At 45.9% G+C, this 18,058-nt stretch overlaps 1 protein-coding gene across 1 annotated transcript in view; it reads left to right on the forward strand.

Annotated features, from left to right (window-relative positions):
- Positions 1-18,058, forward strand: part of MYO1E (myosin IE) — a 198,905-nt gene that overhangs the window by 158,038 nt on the left and 22,809 nt on the right. The window contains exons 19-24 of the mRNA XM_041745375.1: positions 3,117-3,261; positions 6,742-6,856; positions 7,062-7,231; positions 7,314-7,459; positions 14,543-14,689; positions 15,587-15,744. Of these exons, the coding sequence (XP_041601309.1) occupies positions 3,117-3,261; positions 6,742-6,856; positions 7,062-7,231; positions 7,314-7,459; positions 14,543-14,689; positions 15,587-15,744 (881 nt within the window). The remainder of the gene's footprint in view (positions 1-3,116; positions 3,262-6,741; positions 6,857-7,061; positions 7,232-7,313; positions 7,460-14,542; positions 14,690-15,586; positions 15,745-18,058) is intronic.

The raw sequence follows: 18,058 nt of genomic DNA on the forward strand, positions 1-18,058 counted from the left end.
CCACGCAAACCCCATGTCTTGCCCAGACATGTTAGAAGCCCTATCAGGAAAAGGGAGAGAAAGTCTCTGCAAAACAATTTCCTTACTATAAAAAAATCAAATGAGAAAGGCAGCATTATTTTAATAGGGGTGGAGGCATGTGAATTGCAAAGAGCTACCCGTTTGCGGTTGCACAATATGGATACTTCCCTTTAGAACTTTGATTAGATGGCGCTAGGCAGATTTGGACTCTTAGAGACTTATCATCTTGGGGGCCTGGGTTTTTCTTTCTTTCCCATAGCCTGCAGGAATTTTTCTCCCTCATCCATGTATTTTATTTTTATTTGTATTTATTTTATTTAAATTCAGTTTGCGAACATACAATATAACACCCAGTGCTCATCCCATCAAGTGTCCTCCTTAGTGCCCATCACCCAGTCACCCCATCTCCCCACCTTCCACCCCCTCTGCAACCCTTTGCCTCCCAGAGTTAGGAGTCTCTCATGGTTCATCTTCCTCTCTAATTTCCCCACTTCCCACTCAGTTTCCCCTCTTCCCTTACAGTCCCTTCACTATTTCTTATATTCCACATACAAGTGAAACCATATGATGATTATCTTTCTCCGATTGACTTATTTCACTCAGTGTAATACCCTCCAGTTCCATCCACATTGATGTAAACAGTAGGTATTCATCCTTTTTGATGGCTAAGTAATATTCCATTGTGTATAAATGGACTACATCTTCCTTATCCTTTCATCTGTAGAAGGACATTCTCAGTTCCTGCCACAGTTTAGCTATTGTGGACATTACTGCTATAACGTTGGGGTGCAGGTGTCCCGTCATTTCACTACATCTGTGTCTTTGGGGTAAATACCCTGTAGTGTAATTGCTGGGTCATTCCCTCATCCATTTAGATTGCCAGTACATTCCTGCTTGCTCACTGGGTTCCAGAGTGGCATCTAGAAAGGCTCTGCTATCAGTCATGGGTATGTGGCTTCATTTGTTTGACTTCATTTTACCACATATGAAATATATTCATGCAGATGTGTGGCTTTGCCTAGGTATTTTCATTTTTAAGCTTTTTATCTCTAAGGAATGGGAGGATTTGCTTCTTCAAGACATTTAAAGACATTATCAGGCAAGACGTGGATATTTGGGAGGAACAGAGAGAGTCCCTAGAATCACTTTAGTCCCATACAGCCAACCCTAAGGGCAATAACCTGTTCCTGTCCTCTCAGTGAGCTCTGGATCCTGAAGACATGGCCGCTTTTCTTACCAAGATTCCCTTTTCTTTTCTTCCTTAGATACCATAAGTCAGTCTAATCCTGATAGTAGCTTCTGGGAACAAAGGGCCTGGCTTGTCTAGAGGCCCGGAGCCCATTCATTGACTGTGTTCTGGATGTGCCTGTGCAGAGGCTTTGCCCTCCAATTTCTCTTCTACACTCTTCTCTGATTTCTCCTCCCTCCCCCTCCTTCCTGCCACCTTGAGTCTTGAGTCTTTGGGACCTTCTGTATTTGACATCTTTAGTGTACTTTCCGTCCATCGTAGGTCAGTCTCTTGCGTTATTACAATGTTTGTGGTATAGATGTGTAGTACACTGTGTGGTCTTTTTAAAAAAAAAAAAGATTTTATTTATTTATTCATGAGAGACACAGAAAGAGGCAGAGACTAGGCGGAGGGAGAAGCAGGCTCTCCATGGAGAACCAATGCTGGACTCGATCCCCAGACCCCAGGACCATGACCTGAGCCAAAGGCAGATGCTCAGCCACTGAGCCACCCAACCATACGGTCTTTAAAAGAAATGCTTACGGATAAGCCAATCCATGGCTCCTATGTAGTGTTATGATTAAAGAAGCAGACTGGGGTTCAAATCTCAGCTCTGACAGTTGCCAGCTAAGTAACCCTAGGTGAGTCTCTATTTGCCTCTGTGTCCAAATCGGCAAAATGCTAAGACCAACCTAATCAGGTGGCTGTAAGGAGAAAATGAGACCATACATCTGAAGCTCCAGGAACAGCACTCGATGCAGAGAGAGCATCCCATAGATGTAGGATGATTGCTCATTACCACTGAGCCCCAGACATTGGGAAGGTGCTAGATGGGTAATATGAACTACACGAGTGTGGCATCCATGTGTGGAGCTCTTGTCCTCATGGAGGAGGCACAAATTAAGTAAGTGCAAATATGAATAGAATTACGAGTGATGATGTATGCTCTCAAGGAAAAATATTATTTTCTATGAGAGAAAATAGAAGAGGGGAAGCAATTTTTGCTTGGGTAGTCCAAAAATGTCCCTCTGGAAGTGTCACTGAAGGGCAGTCCCCCTGCACTGGAGCCAGCAACATGAGGCATTTGCAGAATGGCACACCCAGTAGAGGGAAGGGCATGGGCAAGGCTGTGAAGTTGGAAGGTTTAGTGGGCATGAAGAAGAGGCCGTCCTTCCAGGAACACAGGGAACAGGAGAGAATGTAGAGAGAAGAGCCAAGGACCGCATCACCTGGGCCTCATGACTCAAAATTGCACAGAATTCCGAAGGTGAAAGTTGATGCTTAGTAATAACTGCTGCTTGGGACACCTGGGTGGCTCAGTGGTTGAGCATCTGCCTTCAGCTCAGGTTGTGATCCTGGGGTCCTGGGATCGAGTCCCACATTGGGCTCCCTGCAGGGAGCCTGCTTCTCCCTCTTCCTTTGTCTCTGCCTCTCTCTCTCCATGAATAAATAAATAAAATCTTAAACAAACAAACAAAAAATAACCGCTGCTTTTAGGGAGCGTTATAAAACTCTTTGCATTAACTTAAGCGTGCTAAAGAAATCAAGGGAAATCACTATGGAGAAAAGAATGTTTGGTTTTGCCCAAAGATTGTCATTGGCCCCCTTCAAGAGTGCTATTTTTAGATGGCGATAGAAAGGAAAAGCAGATTTTCATGGGATGTTGACATGGAAGCAGTCGGATGGGGTATGGGGAGGAGGGATGCTCCGAAATGGGAATACCAGGCCCAGTGGGGTTTTGCCGCTGTCAGGCTCCGTCCCTCAGCCCTAGAACAGAGGTGAGCGGATCTCTGGGACCTGGCAGCTCCAGGTGCCTCTGGTGGGTCCAGAGTGAGTCTGATCCTTCTCTCCCCTGTTGTCCTCACAGGTATGCCATTCTGACCAAAGCCACCTGGCCCTCGTGGCGAGGGGACGAGAAACAGGGTGTCCTCCACTTGCTGCAGTCCGTCAACATGGACAGCGACCAGTTCCAGCTTGGGAGGAGCAAAGTGTTCATCAAAGCCCCGGAGTCTGTGAGTGCACGGCTGCCCCGCTCGCTTCCTGGGTGCCTCCCCGTCTCCCTGCAGCACCTCTGCTGCCCCTTCCCCATGCGGCTGGCTTCCTTTTCCCACCTTGAGTTCCTGTCCCCTGCCCCCATGTAGGTCACTCCCCACATCCCTGCTCCTTATGGCCTTCCGATTGCTCAGGGAGTATGAAAAGAAGTCATCACAGAATAGTTTTCTTTTCTTTCTTCTTGTCTCTCTCTCATTACATGGTCATGCTCTCAAGGTCAGGGACTCCTGTCCCTTTAATATGCCATTATGTCCTCAGAGCCTTGCACAGAAAGTGGCTCAAAGCAGGAGCCTCCGGTTATTTATAGTGTCCAGTAGAGTCTAAGCTAAAACGACTTCTTTGTCTCATAAAGAAGGCTTGGGTAACCTCACATCCTCACTTGGGTGACACTAACAGGCCACTTGCACACGGGCACAGGCTTCCTCCTTGCAGGTAGAACAGAGTTCGGGGTGGGAAGTCTCAGAACTATATCTTGAAGACCGTGAAGGAGCCTGGAAATTTTGGAGGGAGGAGCAGAAATCTCTGGGTTCATGGAACACAAATATTTCCCAGTAAGAGAGTCACACATACATTTTACAATTCACAAACTTATTAGACCTCCACAGATTAATCGGAGGAACTTCTTTATCTTTTCCTGATGGGGAGGGGGGTCTCTATGAGCCTAACGAATGTCTGTAGGAATTTCTCTCAGTTTCTAAGTTGAATTCCTTAGAGCAGAACCTGTCAGTCCTTCTGCCCCATTATGAATGGGGCTATGGGGAATGGAATGGAGACATTACTTTTTAAGATGGAGAAACTTCTGGAATTAACCAAGGTTAGGCATCATCATTTTCTGAGGTTCCTTGAACAATCACAAGACTCCATTTCAAGAGTCTATGGTGCACTTAGCAAAATTAGTCATCAGATCAAGGGGAAATAACATGAGAACTGACAGCGTGGGTGATAGTGAAAACACTTGAACTTGAGGCAAATCCTGGTCTTGCAGTGAGTTCGCTCCTCTAGAATGGGCCCCTCGGCCACTGTTCTGCCTCCGAGGATCAGCCTGAGACCTACAACTGTTAATGGCTGTCACTGAATGGCTTTAAGAACCATAAAAATTATTAAATAAATAAGTGGCACACATCAATAGAACCCGTTTATGAAAAGTTTGTGGTAGCATTTTCCACTTGGAGTTATTTGTAGCTTCACAGCAATTTCATTTCCAAATATAAAATGAAAATGTTGTGTCATACACCATTAAGCAACCCACAGAGCAGTTCCTGTTCTTTCTAAAATGGGATGGAGTGATTTATCAGTACAATGCAGAACTCCTCTGTTGTTTTATACCCGTTTTTACTTTTTTTGTCTTGCCTGATTTTCACATATAATTAGAACAGCCTCAATATTTTTCATACTTTTTTTTTTCTCTGATTTAGTTGAGCTGTGGGGTTTTACTTCCAAAACCAAGGTTTATTTTGGGTTTTGCTTTTCCTTGTCTTTCTCCCAAATGTTTTATTACCATCACTTGATTTTCCTTTTCCCCATCTTTTTACACACGCACGCATGCAAACACGTGCACGCGCCTTCACATACACTCTCTCCCCTCCCCCATCATTTCTCGGTCCACATCGATCCCTGACACTGCAAATACTTTTACAAAAACTGGCTTTTAAAAAATCTACATTGCGACTTTGTCTCAACTTTTATGGTATATGTCCTGACTACACAAAATAACCCATTTGTTTTAAGAACCCACTTTAGACATCAGACACCAAAAGGTTTGTGTTTGCTTGTTACATGTGTCTATGATCTAGATTTTTTTTTCCTCTCTCTCTTTCTTTTCCTTTTGGTCTTGAACCCCCCTGATTTTGAACCCCATGGCTTTTGGGGAAAAAAGCTAAACCTCAGCTAATCTTTGATAATCTATAGGAAGTTGGGAATTGGTTGCCTCCTGCTTTCTGAGTCACAAGTGTATTTTCTGTGACACTCCCAAAATAGTTCTGGGAACGAGGAAAACAAGGCTTACTCAGAAACCCAACACACAAGATAAGAAAGACCAACGAATATTCTTCAAACAGGCAACCGCAGGGCTGAGATTTGAAACATTCTGTCCAAATATGAAACCATGTATTCCTCTTGGTTTTAGAAAAACGCTCCTTGCGCCTATTGTGTATGGCACTGAAGGCTGCAGAATGAAGCAGCCCCTTCCCTTTTGAGTTTGAGATGTTTTTGCACAGCTGGGGCTGTGACAAGCAGGAGTTGAGTGACAGGAAGGGACAGATGTGGCTTCTGAGTACAGACCCAGATAAACAGAGACAACAGATCAAGCCTGGCTGCCTTCAAACCAAATTCACTTGTTTACTTCTGAAACATTTCTGCACTGACTTGTCATCATCTTTACTTGTTTTTATTGGTACATTTTATTTTGTTTCCTAGACAGTCACGAAAACCACTTCCTAGGTGGACGAGAAAGTTTCCCACCATTTCATGAGTTGATCAAATGCAGATTGACAGAGAAAGATTTGTGTGTCAAAGTGAGAAGAGCCTGGCAGGGCCTGGAAGACCTTAGTTCACTTTCTGGACCCACCCAACCCTAGTTCCAATCTTCTCATCTGTGAAATGGAGATAACAGGAATATGTGGCCTGTGTGTTGCTGATGTGCTGAATGAAATAATGTATTCTAGAATGATTCTTGAGCCATTGCGGGCACTTGGCACGTGACAGCTATTTGCTATCAACTTCATTCTTTCAGAGCTCCATTGAGTTGGGCGGAGCAATCAGGACTGTCAAAATGGCCTGGGTCTCAAGACCTGCCAGTGTCTGATATGGACCCTTAAACAAAACAGTCTGAGTCCCTCTTGGTGAACCCACGTCTGTTAATTGCACATCTTAAGTCCAGCTCCAATTGCTCTGGTTATTATCCTCTGGCCCAATGAGTCCTTGGAGAATCTGTGCAGCAGGACGTCTATGGTTTTATGGAACTGAAAGTAGGGCAGCCCTATTTCCACAGCAGCACAAGCTCTGCTCCTACAGAAGCTGGAAACCCTGTTAAGAGGCGACATGCAGCAGTAAACAACAGCCTCCTCCAACTCGTTTCATCTAGCTAGCTAATATCCTCTTGGGATCGAGGCAGGGAACCAGTGGGTAAATGGTGAATCATTCATTTGATTTGCACAGATTATGAGCAAGGCAGGGCAGACATTATCAGGGTCCAACTGACGCTCAGATACAGCTATTTCCCATTATGTTTTTTATTAAAGGAAGAAAACAGAGAGATAAGGACGTTCTAGTGATTATAAACAATATGCCCCAGGAATCATGTTTTCACTTTTGTTCATGAGTCTGAGAAGCTGCTTCCCATGTTATGTCTTTGACTAAAAACTGAATGTCTTGAAATAACCAAAGAAAATGATGTCTGGGTCTTAGGTATTGGCTCACATTTGCCTTCTTTACATTCACAGCTATTTCTTCTAGAAGAAATGAGAGAGAGGAAGTATGATGGGTATGCTCGGGTGATACAGAAATCATGGAGAAAGTTTGTGGCCCGGAAGAAATACGTGCAAATGAGAGAAGAAGGTATTTTGGTTGTTTTTGTTTCATGCATTTAACAAATCTTGAGAATAATTTTAAGCGTGGATGAAGTGACAGTTCACCTTACTCTGCATATAATGTCACACGTTAAAAAGCTTGCATGCGTTTCTCTGTGTATTCCCACATAATTCCCCTCCTCTTTTTGGGGTACCTGACCTTCCTGTCTTCTCTATCCTTCCGGTTATCCTAGCCTCAGACCTCCTGTTGAACAAGAAGGAGAGAAGGAGAAACAGTATTAACAGGAACTTCATTGGGGATTATATCGGGATGGACGAGCACCCAGAACTCCAGCAGTTTGTGGGGAAGAGGGAGAAGATCGATTTTGCAGACACGGTGACCAAGTATGACAGGAGGTTCAAGGTACACACTGGGCATGGCGCACCGTGGAGACAGTTGCACTTTGACACGTCTATGCACCTTCTTACAGCCCCTCTCCTTACAGGGTGTAAAGCGAGACTTGCTTCTTACTCCAAAGTGCTTGTACTTAATTGGACGAGAGAAGGTCAAACAGGGCCCAGACAAAGGCCTGGTGAAGGAGGTGCTGAAGCGGAGAATCGAGATGGAGAGAATCTTGTCTGTGTCCCTCAGGTGCGTGGCAAGTGTCGGAGGCGGGGCTGCCTGACTCTCCTCGTCATCACCGTCCGCCCTTCCAAATGCAGGCTGGATAAAGCCCTGGCTGGCTTCCCCAGTTGTCAAAATCATGGTGAAGAGAACCAAGCTTCCGCTTCATAGACCTTCATAGGTCTCAGGAGTGAGATTCCAAGCAGTGGCCTCCTGGCCAGCTGGGGTAGTAGGAGTAGGTCAAGGGGGTGCTGAGATCCCTTATTCTCATAAAGTGTGAGGGGAAAACCTGCTATTTGAAACTGAGTATACCGGCTCTGACTGGGGTCCTGTCCTGACCCCCAAGCCCACCTCACCCATGTCGAAGACCTGACCCATTTCACCAGCAAAGGCCCAAGCAGAGGTAGCTATTCGCTCATCAGTATTGCTTTTTAGTTTGTGGTGACCATGGATTGTGCTGAGAGGGAGGTTTCTTTGGACGCCTTAAGTTCCTTTTGGCCTATTCGTGCATGGAGAGAGTACAAATGGTCCCCATAATTTGTAGCCCTGGAGTCATTGCCAAATGCTCCCTTCAACCCCAAGTTCACAGGCAGCGGCCCTGCCTCTTCCTGTCAACACTCTGGCTTTCTTTTGGCAGAGGGGCTTGTATGTGTGAGGAGACTTCCTAAATCCTCCCATGCTCAGATCTTCCAGACTAATTTCCCTCTGATGAGAGGAAATCCTCCCAGTCCACAGAAGGCTGAGGAAAGAGGAAGAAAGGCCCTGTTGAGCTCAGTAGCTTCCCGCTGAGTTAGTTGCATCCCTGGATCCTTCTGAGGAGATTGTTGCTTCTATCAGGGCAAGCTGCGGGCCGCCGTTGTCTCAAAGGTAGCTAGTGATGTTCTGGTCGCTTATGAACATGTCTTTCTGGAATTGGAACACCTCTCAACTCTTATTCCACATGGAAGACAAAACTGCTGCTCTCAGGAAAAAGCCAGGGTTTTGTGTGTTCAGGCGTCCGACCTACCAGGCCGGGAATCCTGGCTCCAGTGTCTAATCCAAAACAGATTGTGAGTTGTGTCCATTCTTGCCTTTGTCCCTGTGGTTTCTGATTCTCTCTGTTCCCAGTTTTCCTGATGAAGGGCCAGGTGGTGCTGTAAGGTTAAGTGTTTAAAACACTTCAGCTGAGATGTGGTAAAACTTGCAAGCAGATGAGTCCATCCGCAGCCTTTTCGTAGTCTCACCTCAGATGGGCCTCAATGCCCCGGATTTCAAGGAAGAGCTCCAGGCCCTGTCACGGTTCAGGAAGTCTTCCTGAGCACTCAGCTCACCATCTGGGTCACAACCGGAGCTGGGCAGGTGCTGGCCACACTTCCTGGCTAGCCGGGCTCTGAGGCTGCCCTTGTTCCCAGGAACCCAACTGAAAGCTTCCTTTTGTCTTGCATGGGGACCAGCTACACCTGAGCTAAGCGGGGTTAGCCGAAACATGCTGCGTACTCCTGACAGGAAGCTGTGGCTGAGCGCCAGGGAATCGTAGCTCCCGGGCATATGTGCTCATTGCTCTGAGAGTGGTTATTATTCTTCCCGTGTTATTAATGCCCAGGCCTCTGCGTAACCTTCAGACCACTCAGGCAGTGCTTGATCATAAATAACCCTATGTCTGCATTTGTATCAGCCACTCTGATGCTATCTTTTTTGTCTAGTCCTTGTGATTTATCAAGGTGTGGGATATCCCCACTCAAATCTTTTCCTTTTGTCTTGTCTTCTCTCAGCCTCTGGGGATACAGTGTCTCTTGGTAAAACCACCTTCCTCTTGCTTCCTCTTGAGTATTCATGGTCTGGACATTTGCTCCCTTATGGCCTTTCTTACGAGACGATGTAATTAAAGGAGGTACTTGGGCTAAAAGTTGTTCTGGCTCTCTCTGGAAAGAAAAGAGTCTGAGTCATTGTAACTTGTGATCTGTGCATGTTATAGTTACTGGGCCTCACACTCACAGAATTTAATGCCGCTCCCTCGTTTCCTTCATCCACTGGGTTAGGCCAGTAATCTAAACCAAGTGAGGAATGTAACCAGATGGGTGATGGTATGCGCAGAATCAAACCCAGAGTAGAAATTGATTGTGGTACCAGACCACCAAATGTGTGTGTGTGTGTGTGTGTGTCTTCTCAAAATATTTCAGTACGGGCATAGAGAAGGATTCTAATATTTGTCTGGTAATTCAGGGAAAAAGTTGTATCGTGTATATGTTTGCTGAAAACTGAGGCTTAGTGCTTGACTACTGGCTGGAATGATCACCCAATGGCTTCTTCTAGTGAAGACCATCACAGTGCCTGCAAGCTCGGGCTTCTGGACCACCTCTAACTCTTACAAACACTGTGAAAACTGAATGGGCTCACAGCTCCCAGTCACACCAACCAACCGTGTGAAAACAACCAACTGACATTTTGGGAAATGAGAGCATGACTATTTTAATACGAAGGATTTAGTGCTGCTTTCTTTAGGTGTGATCATGGTATGGTAGTTATTTTTGTCGAAAGAGGCTTTGTCTGGGGCACCTGACTGGCTCAGTTGGTAGAGCATGCTACTCTTGATCTTGGGGTTGTATGTTTGAGTCCCACGTTGGGTGTAGAGATTACTTAAAAATAAAATCTTAAAAAAAATAAACAGGCTTTAAAAAAATAAAATAAAGAGGCTTTGCCTTTCTTTGATACACAGTAAAAAACATCTAAGGATGAAATAATATTTATACTTTGCTCTTACATAACCGAGTTTGTGTGTGGAAATGGGGTAGTAGGAGTATAGACAAATATCATTGTCTGTAGACTGATAATTGTTGAAACCTCCCAACGAGTGGAGGTTCATTCCGCTGTTCTACTTTTAAAAAATATTTGAGGGGATCCCTGGGTGGCGCAGCGGTTTGGCGCCTGCCTTTGGCCCAGGGCGCGATCCTGGAGACCCTGGATCGAATCCCACGTCGGGCTCCCGGTGCATGGAGCCTGTTTCTCCCTCTGCCTGTGTCTCTGCCTCTCTCTCTCTGTGTGACTATCATAAATAAATAAAAATTTAAAAAAAAAATAAAAAATAAAAAATAAAAAATATTTGAGATTTTCCGTAGTAAAAGTTTTTCCTAATCCTCCTAGTAGACATAGTTTTAGAAGTTTCTACCTTTATAAAAATAGATTGAAATATATCTAAGCAAATTATCATTGAAGTTTTGGGGTATCTAGGTGGCTCAGTGGGTTAAGTTGCTGCCTTTGGCTCAGGTCATGATCCCAGAGTCCTGGGATCAAGTCCTGAGTTGAGTTCCCTGCTTAGTGGGTATCTGCTTCTCTCTCTCCCTCTGCTCTTCCCCTTGCTCGTGCTCTCTCTCTCTCTCTCTCTCTCACACACATACACACATACTCTCTCTCTCTCTCCCTCAAATAAATAAAATCTTTTCAATTGTCACTGAAAATTTTCTTAAAAATTTAGTTAACAATAAAAGTATAGGATAGGCCCAATAGCTCAGGGAGATAGAAAGACTACAGTTTCTCAAAGGAGCTCTAGAATAATTTGAAAAGGAAAAATCCTATCTGAATGCAACTTCAATCAAACACCAATGCCTGCATTTCTGCCTTTATGGGGGAGTTGGCAAGAATATCAGGAGACGGCATACCAACAAGTATTTGAGATGTTGGATTTCCGGGGCTTGGAGTGTCTGCTCACGAAGGCTGATGACCATTAGTTTTTGAAAGAACCTTCAAAAGCTGCTTCTTAACCAAGTAGTGAGCTAGCTTCACTCTTGTTTGAGAAACTCAGTTTGCTGGAGCAGTGGCCATAGGTGAGAGAGCCTGTGTTCTTTGCTCTCGCATTGTAGGTCATGAGATTGGTACCATCCAGTCTCCTACCTGCCCAGAATGTTTCACTGCCTAATTGCCTAAACTTGGCAATAAGAACAGCCTACTTCACTACTACTTGGCTGTCCTGAAGCGTTACTGAAATCTTTACCTGAAGGGACCTTTGAGCTTTGGGAAGCTGCAAGCCCAACATTTTTGGACTGACCGCCTGCTTTCTGTTCAGCTCTGAGGTCTGAAGGTGACTCAGAACATAGTCACTGCCACAAGGAGCTCCCTCTCATTCTGGAAAGGGGAGCAGACACCTAAGTAGACATGTGCCACACAGGATACAGGTGGGAATGAGCCTTCTCACCTCCTTCCCAAGGAGGCCCTTATTTAGACCTGGCACAGCACATGTCTACACTCTCAGAGAAATCAAGTAGGACCCAAACTGGTGCCCCTGGTTTCTCTAAATGGTAGACTTCTGGATAAGGTTTATTTTCTTCTTTAACCACCACTGTCCTTTCCAGTTTGCTAACAGGAGCATATTTCATAATTAGGAAAACATTTTTAAAAGGTTTAAATAAAGGCAGGGCTGGCCTAAGAAATTGCCCTTTCAGCTTAAGGAGAAAAAAAAAAAAAAGACTCTAAGTCTTTACTCAGTATTTTGTAACTAACCTTTTTGTGAAAAAGACATTGGTTAAGGGAGTGAAACAAGATTTTTCTAGTGTTGTCAGCAGTACAACAATAAGCCACAAAGATGAGGGGATAAAATTTGAGTGGAGAGCCAAACCCAAGGACTAGTAAAGAATCTTTCAACACGGGGTACTACATCAAACATCTGTAAGGAATTGGAGCTTGAGCATATGAATAAGACAGGGGTGAGGTCCAAAGATAAGTCTGAGTTTTTAGAATAAATAAATGTAAAATCTTTGTGTTCAGACCCTGGAGCGTGGGCTGAGGAAAGAGGCCTGGCTGAAGATGGTTTCACTGACTCCCGTGCCTGGGTCACCGGAGGGGAGGGGATTTTGAATTTGATGGTTGAAGTCAAAGTGTCCAGACACTTTCTCATTTCCAGACTCCTGCTGATAATTGACCCTAAAGATTTGGCCTGCTTGCTTTTCTTCTTTATGGTAATGAAACTCCTAATAAATCTCAGTACATTAAACTATTGAAGGTTACTTGTGTTGGGTTCATTCAGCCCTGTTGGATAAGCACTGTCCCGCCTCAAGTACAGCCAGACAAACAGACACATCCAGACCTGCCCCAGAGCACTCTGCGTCGAGCAACTAAAACAGGAGTTTCGTTCCTCACTCCACACACCGAAAAGTGGGGCTTCTTGTTTTACTCTCTCCCTGTTGCATGCACTCTCTTCGTCATGCAACAGTCTTCTTACCCCTGGGTTAGGATGCCGGGATGCTTGGATTTTATTTCATTAATTCCAAATATCTTTTATGTAAGTACCTTTGTTCAGAGTTCTGACTTACTACAATTGAAGTGATTGAGACAGTTCCAGAGTTTTCATCTGCCTAGAAATAGGAAGCTGATAATAGCTTTGTGGCTATACCCTCTGAGGTACCTTCTTGGACTTTTAAGAAAATATTCCAATTCCTAATTTGGAAAAGGTTATGAACAAGGAGGTGTAGTAGAGACTGTGAGTTGTCCTACAGGACCAACTGTGTCCTTTCCATGCAAAGAGCTGACGGCTTGCCCAAAGACTGCATTTCCCAGGCTTCCTTGCAAGGTAGGAGTAACCATGGGACAGGACACTGGCCAATGGGGTGTGAGCAGAAGTGACTTGTACAACTTCCTGGTCACATGTGTAAAAGGACGCCATGGATGCCTGGCTCCCAGGCAGTGTAGCATGGTCATGTCGGTCCTCAATTGCTTTTACACATGCTACGGGGTAACAAGAGATAAAAACTCAGTGTTGTTTAAACCACCAGTTGCCAGGGTCTTCATTGTGACAGAAAAACCTATATCCCAACTATAACAAGAGTATACAGAAAACTAGTTGTGATGTAGGGAAGTTTGAAAACAAACTCGTGGGGCACCTGGGAGGCTCAGTGATTGAACGTCTGCCTTTGGCGCAGGTCGTGTTCCGGGGGTCCTGGGATTGAGTCCCGCATGATTCCTGCTTCTCCCTCTGCCTGTCTCTGCCTCTCTGTCTCTCTCATGAATAAATAAATAAAATCTTAAAAAAAAAAAAAAAAAAGCCATGCTGTTGGCATTTCCTGCACTTGGGGGGATTAAAATGTTACTGTGGCCAACTCATTGAAGCAGGTTTACTTTGTTTTTCATACCTGGAAAAACACCATCCCTAATGAAGTGTCATTCTTCAGAGGGTTGTCGTCCTTATTTGACGGTGGTGCTTGGAGATAGTTGTAAGTGTGTATATTATGAAACCTTTGGGATTGGTGGCCTCCTTCAACTGAGCTGTACATCAAATAGGGAATAAGAAGCCTCAATTATATGTGTGTTGTTTCCATGAAGTCTAGCTGGGCCTGGACATGGAACTGAGTCTAATCAGTCCCCTCTACTGTTCCACAAGGCATTTCTCCCAGGACTGGGTTTGCCTTAGCCTCTTCCAGTTCTTGTGGCTCCTCACATGCCCTTCCCTCCAGCCCCAAGTTTGTCACCAGCCCTACCCTAGCCAAACACACAGTTTCCGCAACGCTGTGTTCTTTCACTGTCCCGAGAAGTTCATTAGCTTGATGGTGAAGCTTCTGCTTGCTTTCTGTTGGTCCACCTGCCTTGTACAACATCTCTGTAGCCAATTTTCTGTGTTTGCACTTTCAGCAGCACGTGGCACACAGTTTAAGCAGAGCCCCGAATACCCAAAGATTCCTAATAAGTACATACAAAGCCCAGGATGGTGGCCTCCCTGTTGATAAGTGAGCTGCAATTCTTCAAGTTAGCATATATTATAACAGCTACAACCATATTGTAAATTCTACTAACTTGGCACTTAGGTGGGATCATTCATTTCCAGCCACATTCTATTTGTAATGTTTGGATTTTTAGGGTCTTAAGAATGTAGAAGTTGAATTTGAAAAGTGAGTTATTTTTTTAATATGGACTAAATTATCCTTAAATTCCCGATTTTAAAAAGTCACATGGGAGATTTATTTTGACTATGCTTTTGGTGGGTTATAAATGGATTCCGGCAATTTTATTACCATAATACATTGTTGTGTTTTGTTTTAAAGATGATCACTTATAGAAAGACTGTAGAAATGTAGTAGTATCTCACAGGATGTGAAAAATGGAATATAGAAGTGCAACTTTCATTAAGTCTTCCCAATTTCTTTTCAGTACTATGCAGGATGACATTTTCATTCTTCATGAGCAAGAGTATGACAGTTTGCTTGAGTCCGTCTTCAAAACTGAATTCTTGAGCCTCTTAGCAAAGCGTTATGAGGAAAAAACCCAGAAACAACTACCTCTGAAATTTAGCAACACGTAAGTGGGGACCTAAGGCCCAAAATTCCGAGTCAAACTTGATCTCCCCGCTGGGGTTCAGACTGAGAGGAGGGGAGGCCTGTGAGGTGGCAGGGATCTGACTCGCTGCAGTGGCTTCAGAGAAGCCCAGCCCTGCCTGCCTCCACTTACCCCCAGACAGTCCCAGGGCCTGCAGAAGATAGTCATGATGGCTGTTACAGACTTTGAAAGGCCACTTCTGCATTTCTGTGAAGTCATATGGACAGCTACTTAAAATGAAGATTTTTTTTGGTCTTACGGCCTAAGAAAATAAGTCAGAAGAGCAGAATATGGAATTGTGTCATGTAGGCATATAGGCAGTATGACCAATAAAAACTGGCTGGGTAGTTTTGGAGCTGTGAGTAACCTTCCCTTCTATGTGGATTTTGGTTGCTAGTGTTGAACAGAATTTAATTAAATAATAACCACTTTCTATGCCGGGGAGATGCGGGCTATCTCATGTCTGGCTTCTCTCAATTCTCTACAAATACAGACTGTGCAAAATCAGAGAGACACAGGACACTCCACAGTAGGTGTGGCCTGGAAAGTGCCCCCTTCCTTCTGTCCCCTGGGCAGGTGCTCCTGAGGTCACCTGGTAGAATGACACTGGCACCTGTCTTGGGTGTCCTCCCTCGCCAGCCGGCTCCTCTCAGGGGCCGGGCCCAGAGGCTCCTGCCCCTGGTCAGGGGCTCACCATGCCACTGTGCCAAGGCCATGGATGTTGTCCCCCTCCCAGGGCCCCGCGTCAGCTCCCAGGCCCTGGGCCAGCTGCCTTCTACAGCACACTTGCCCGACAGCAGAAGTCCATGCTGGGGTGGGCGAGCACCAGTTCCTCCCTGGTGCCCTCCTGCCCGTTACCAATAAATGTCCTTGTCGCAGGCTTGAACTCAAGTTGAAAAAGGAGAACTGGGGTCCCTGGAGTGCCGGGGGCTCCCGGCAAGTGCAGTTCCACCAAGGCTTCGGTGACCTGGCCATCCTCAAGCCCAGTAACAAGGTGCTGCAGGTCAGCATCGGACCGGGGCTGCCCAAGAACTCCCGTAAGTGTTCCCGGGCCCCGCGGCCCCCGGCTGCTTGGCTTCCGGGCTCTCCCTGCCCGGCCCTCCCCGCCCTGCTCACCAGCGCTCACCGTGGGTGGTGGGTGCCCGGATCGGTGGGGTGGACCACCAGCGCTTCCCCGCGCGGGGCTCAACCCCCGACGGAAGCGTTTCCAACTGACCTAACACCGAGGCAAATGGGCAGGTTACGCCTCTCTGAATGACTTGATAGTTCCTTATAGGATCCTTGGCATTACAGAATTTTTTGTGTTTGAAATATTTCCGTTGGTCGGCTTCAGAGTTCCAGCCCATCCATGCCAGTCAGATCTTGTCAGAAATGCAAACCTTATCTTTTCTTTTTTTTTTTATTATTTTTTAAAGATTTTGTTTATTTATTCATGAGAGACACAGTGAGAGAGGCAGAGGCACAGGCAGAGGGAGAAGCAGGCTCCATGCAGGGAGCCCGAGGTGGGACTCAATCCCAGGTCTCCAGGATCAGGCCCTGGGCTGAAGGCGGCACTAAACTGCTGGGCCACTGGGGCTGCCCAAACCTTATCTTTTCTATCAATGAAAAGAAACTGACCACGCTCACCACCCCTCTGCCTGGTTTCACTGCGTGACTGTGCCCGGAAGCCAGTGGCTCCCACCCACACCGGAGAGTGAGCGCTTGAGGACCGCCCCCTCCCCTGCTCTAATTCCTTTCTATTTCAAAGAACCTTTGATTCCTTTTCTATTTATTAGTGGCATTTGTAAAATTAAATTTATAATGCACAGCATAATCATATATGCTGTGTTTTCGGAAACTGTAGGTATCCTTATAAACCTTTGCCATGTATATGGTGAGAGAGGGATCCCCGGGGGGCTCAGCGGTTTAGCGCCTGCCTTCCGCCCAGGGCTCGATCCTGGAGACTGGGGATCAAATCCAGCATCAGGCTCCCTGCATGGAGCCTGCTTCTCCCTCTGCCTGTGTCTCTGCCTCTCTCTCTCTCTCTCTCTCTCTCTCTGTCTCTCATGAATAAATAAATTTTTTAAAATCTTAAAAAAAAAAAGACCTTATATATATGGTGAGAGAAGAGTGTGCTAGGTATAAAACAGGCCTTTATGAAATCTATCCGCAAAGGTACACGCTGGCAGGTACTACAGCTCATTAACACAACACAGACAAACGGCCACTCCGAAAACGTTGGTGTAAGTCTGCGTATCCGTATCCACTGGTACTTGCCGAAAACAGAGGGCAGTGTTTGGAAGAGCCTTTTAAGTATAGAGGGTTCTTGACAGAGGTGGGGGCTGGGTTAGGTAACTAGCAACAAAGAACAGCAGGACCCCATTATTACCCCTAAGCCTCAAGGGGCGGAGGGAGGAAAGAGTGGAACTGAAACACAGGCGGGAAGCAGGTGGAAGAGATACCCCAACCCCTCTGTCGTCTCCCACTCTGGTCTCCTGCCAGTACCTCCCGCTGGCCCAACTATAAGGCAGAGGCCTCGTGGCCCGAGTGAGAAGCAGTCCACTGGGCTCAGAGCAGGGATAACCAGCAGGGTGTGTGTGAACAATGTGCAGGAGGCCCCAGAACGGAATGTTGTCTAATACGGTGTTTTGTTATATCTTCATGCGGGGGAAGGAGTCTGGCTGCTGAGTGGAAACCCCCGTCAGGCTGCTTTCTCTTGCCCCTAGACCCCCGGGCCCCCAGACCCACCTCCTTCGTTTTGTGTGATTCACACATTGTCACTTTCTGCTCTTAATTCCTCAGCCCTTCTCTTTACAAGGAATTCCCTCTGCACCCCTCTTCCAGCTGATTAATCCTACCCTCCTTCATGTCCTACCTGAGGCCTTAGTCATCTGTTTCCTTTGCCAGTATGTATGTCTCTGCAGCGACGTCATCCGCCTCGCAGAGTTCCTGCCGTCCCAGCCCTAATTCTGGCCCACAGCGATGTTCCATGGAGCACCAGCTTGTTTTCTAACTCCTCATGTCTGTGTCAAGGGCACAGTCTGCTTGCAGCCTTTGTTTAATCGGGAGACTGCAAAATGCAAGCTCTCCCATGAAAGGCTCTTGACCTAAGCAGAGGTGCAGTGAGTGCCGAAATGTGCTTCACGCCACTGACTGTGATGCACAGCACCCACGTCACCAATGTGCACAGCTTCTGTCTGTGTGAAGAACACAGTGCAAACATTAAACATCTTGCTTTTGCAAGATTGTTAATATCTCTTTGTAAAGCCATCCTCTCTAATAATTCAAAACCATGGGTCTATGGACATATTTTCCAGCCCCTCCCATCCAATAGCCACCACGACAGTACTTCCTCCAAATATCCCTCCTCCA

The sequence above is a fragment of the Vulpes lagopus genome, chromosome 2 (genome assembly GCF_018345385.1).
Source record: "Vulpes lagopus strain Blue_001 chromosome 2, ASM1834538v1, whole genome shotgun sequence".
In the NCBI taxonomy this organism is placed as follows: domain Eukaryota; kingdom Metazoa; phylum Chordata; class Mammalia; order Carnivora; family Canidae; genus Vulpes; species Vulpes lagopus.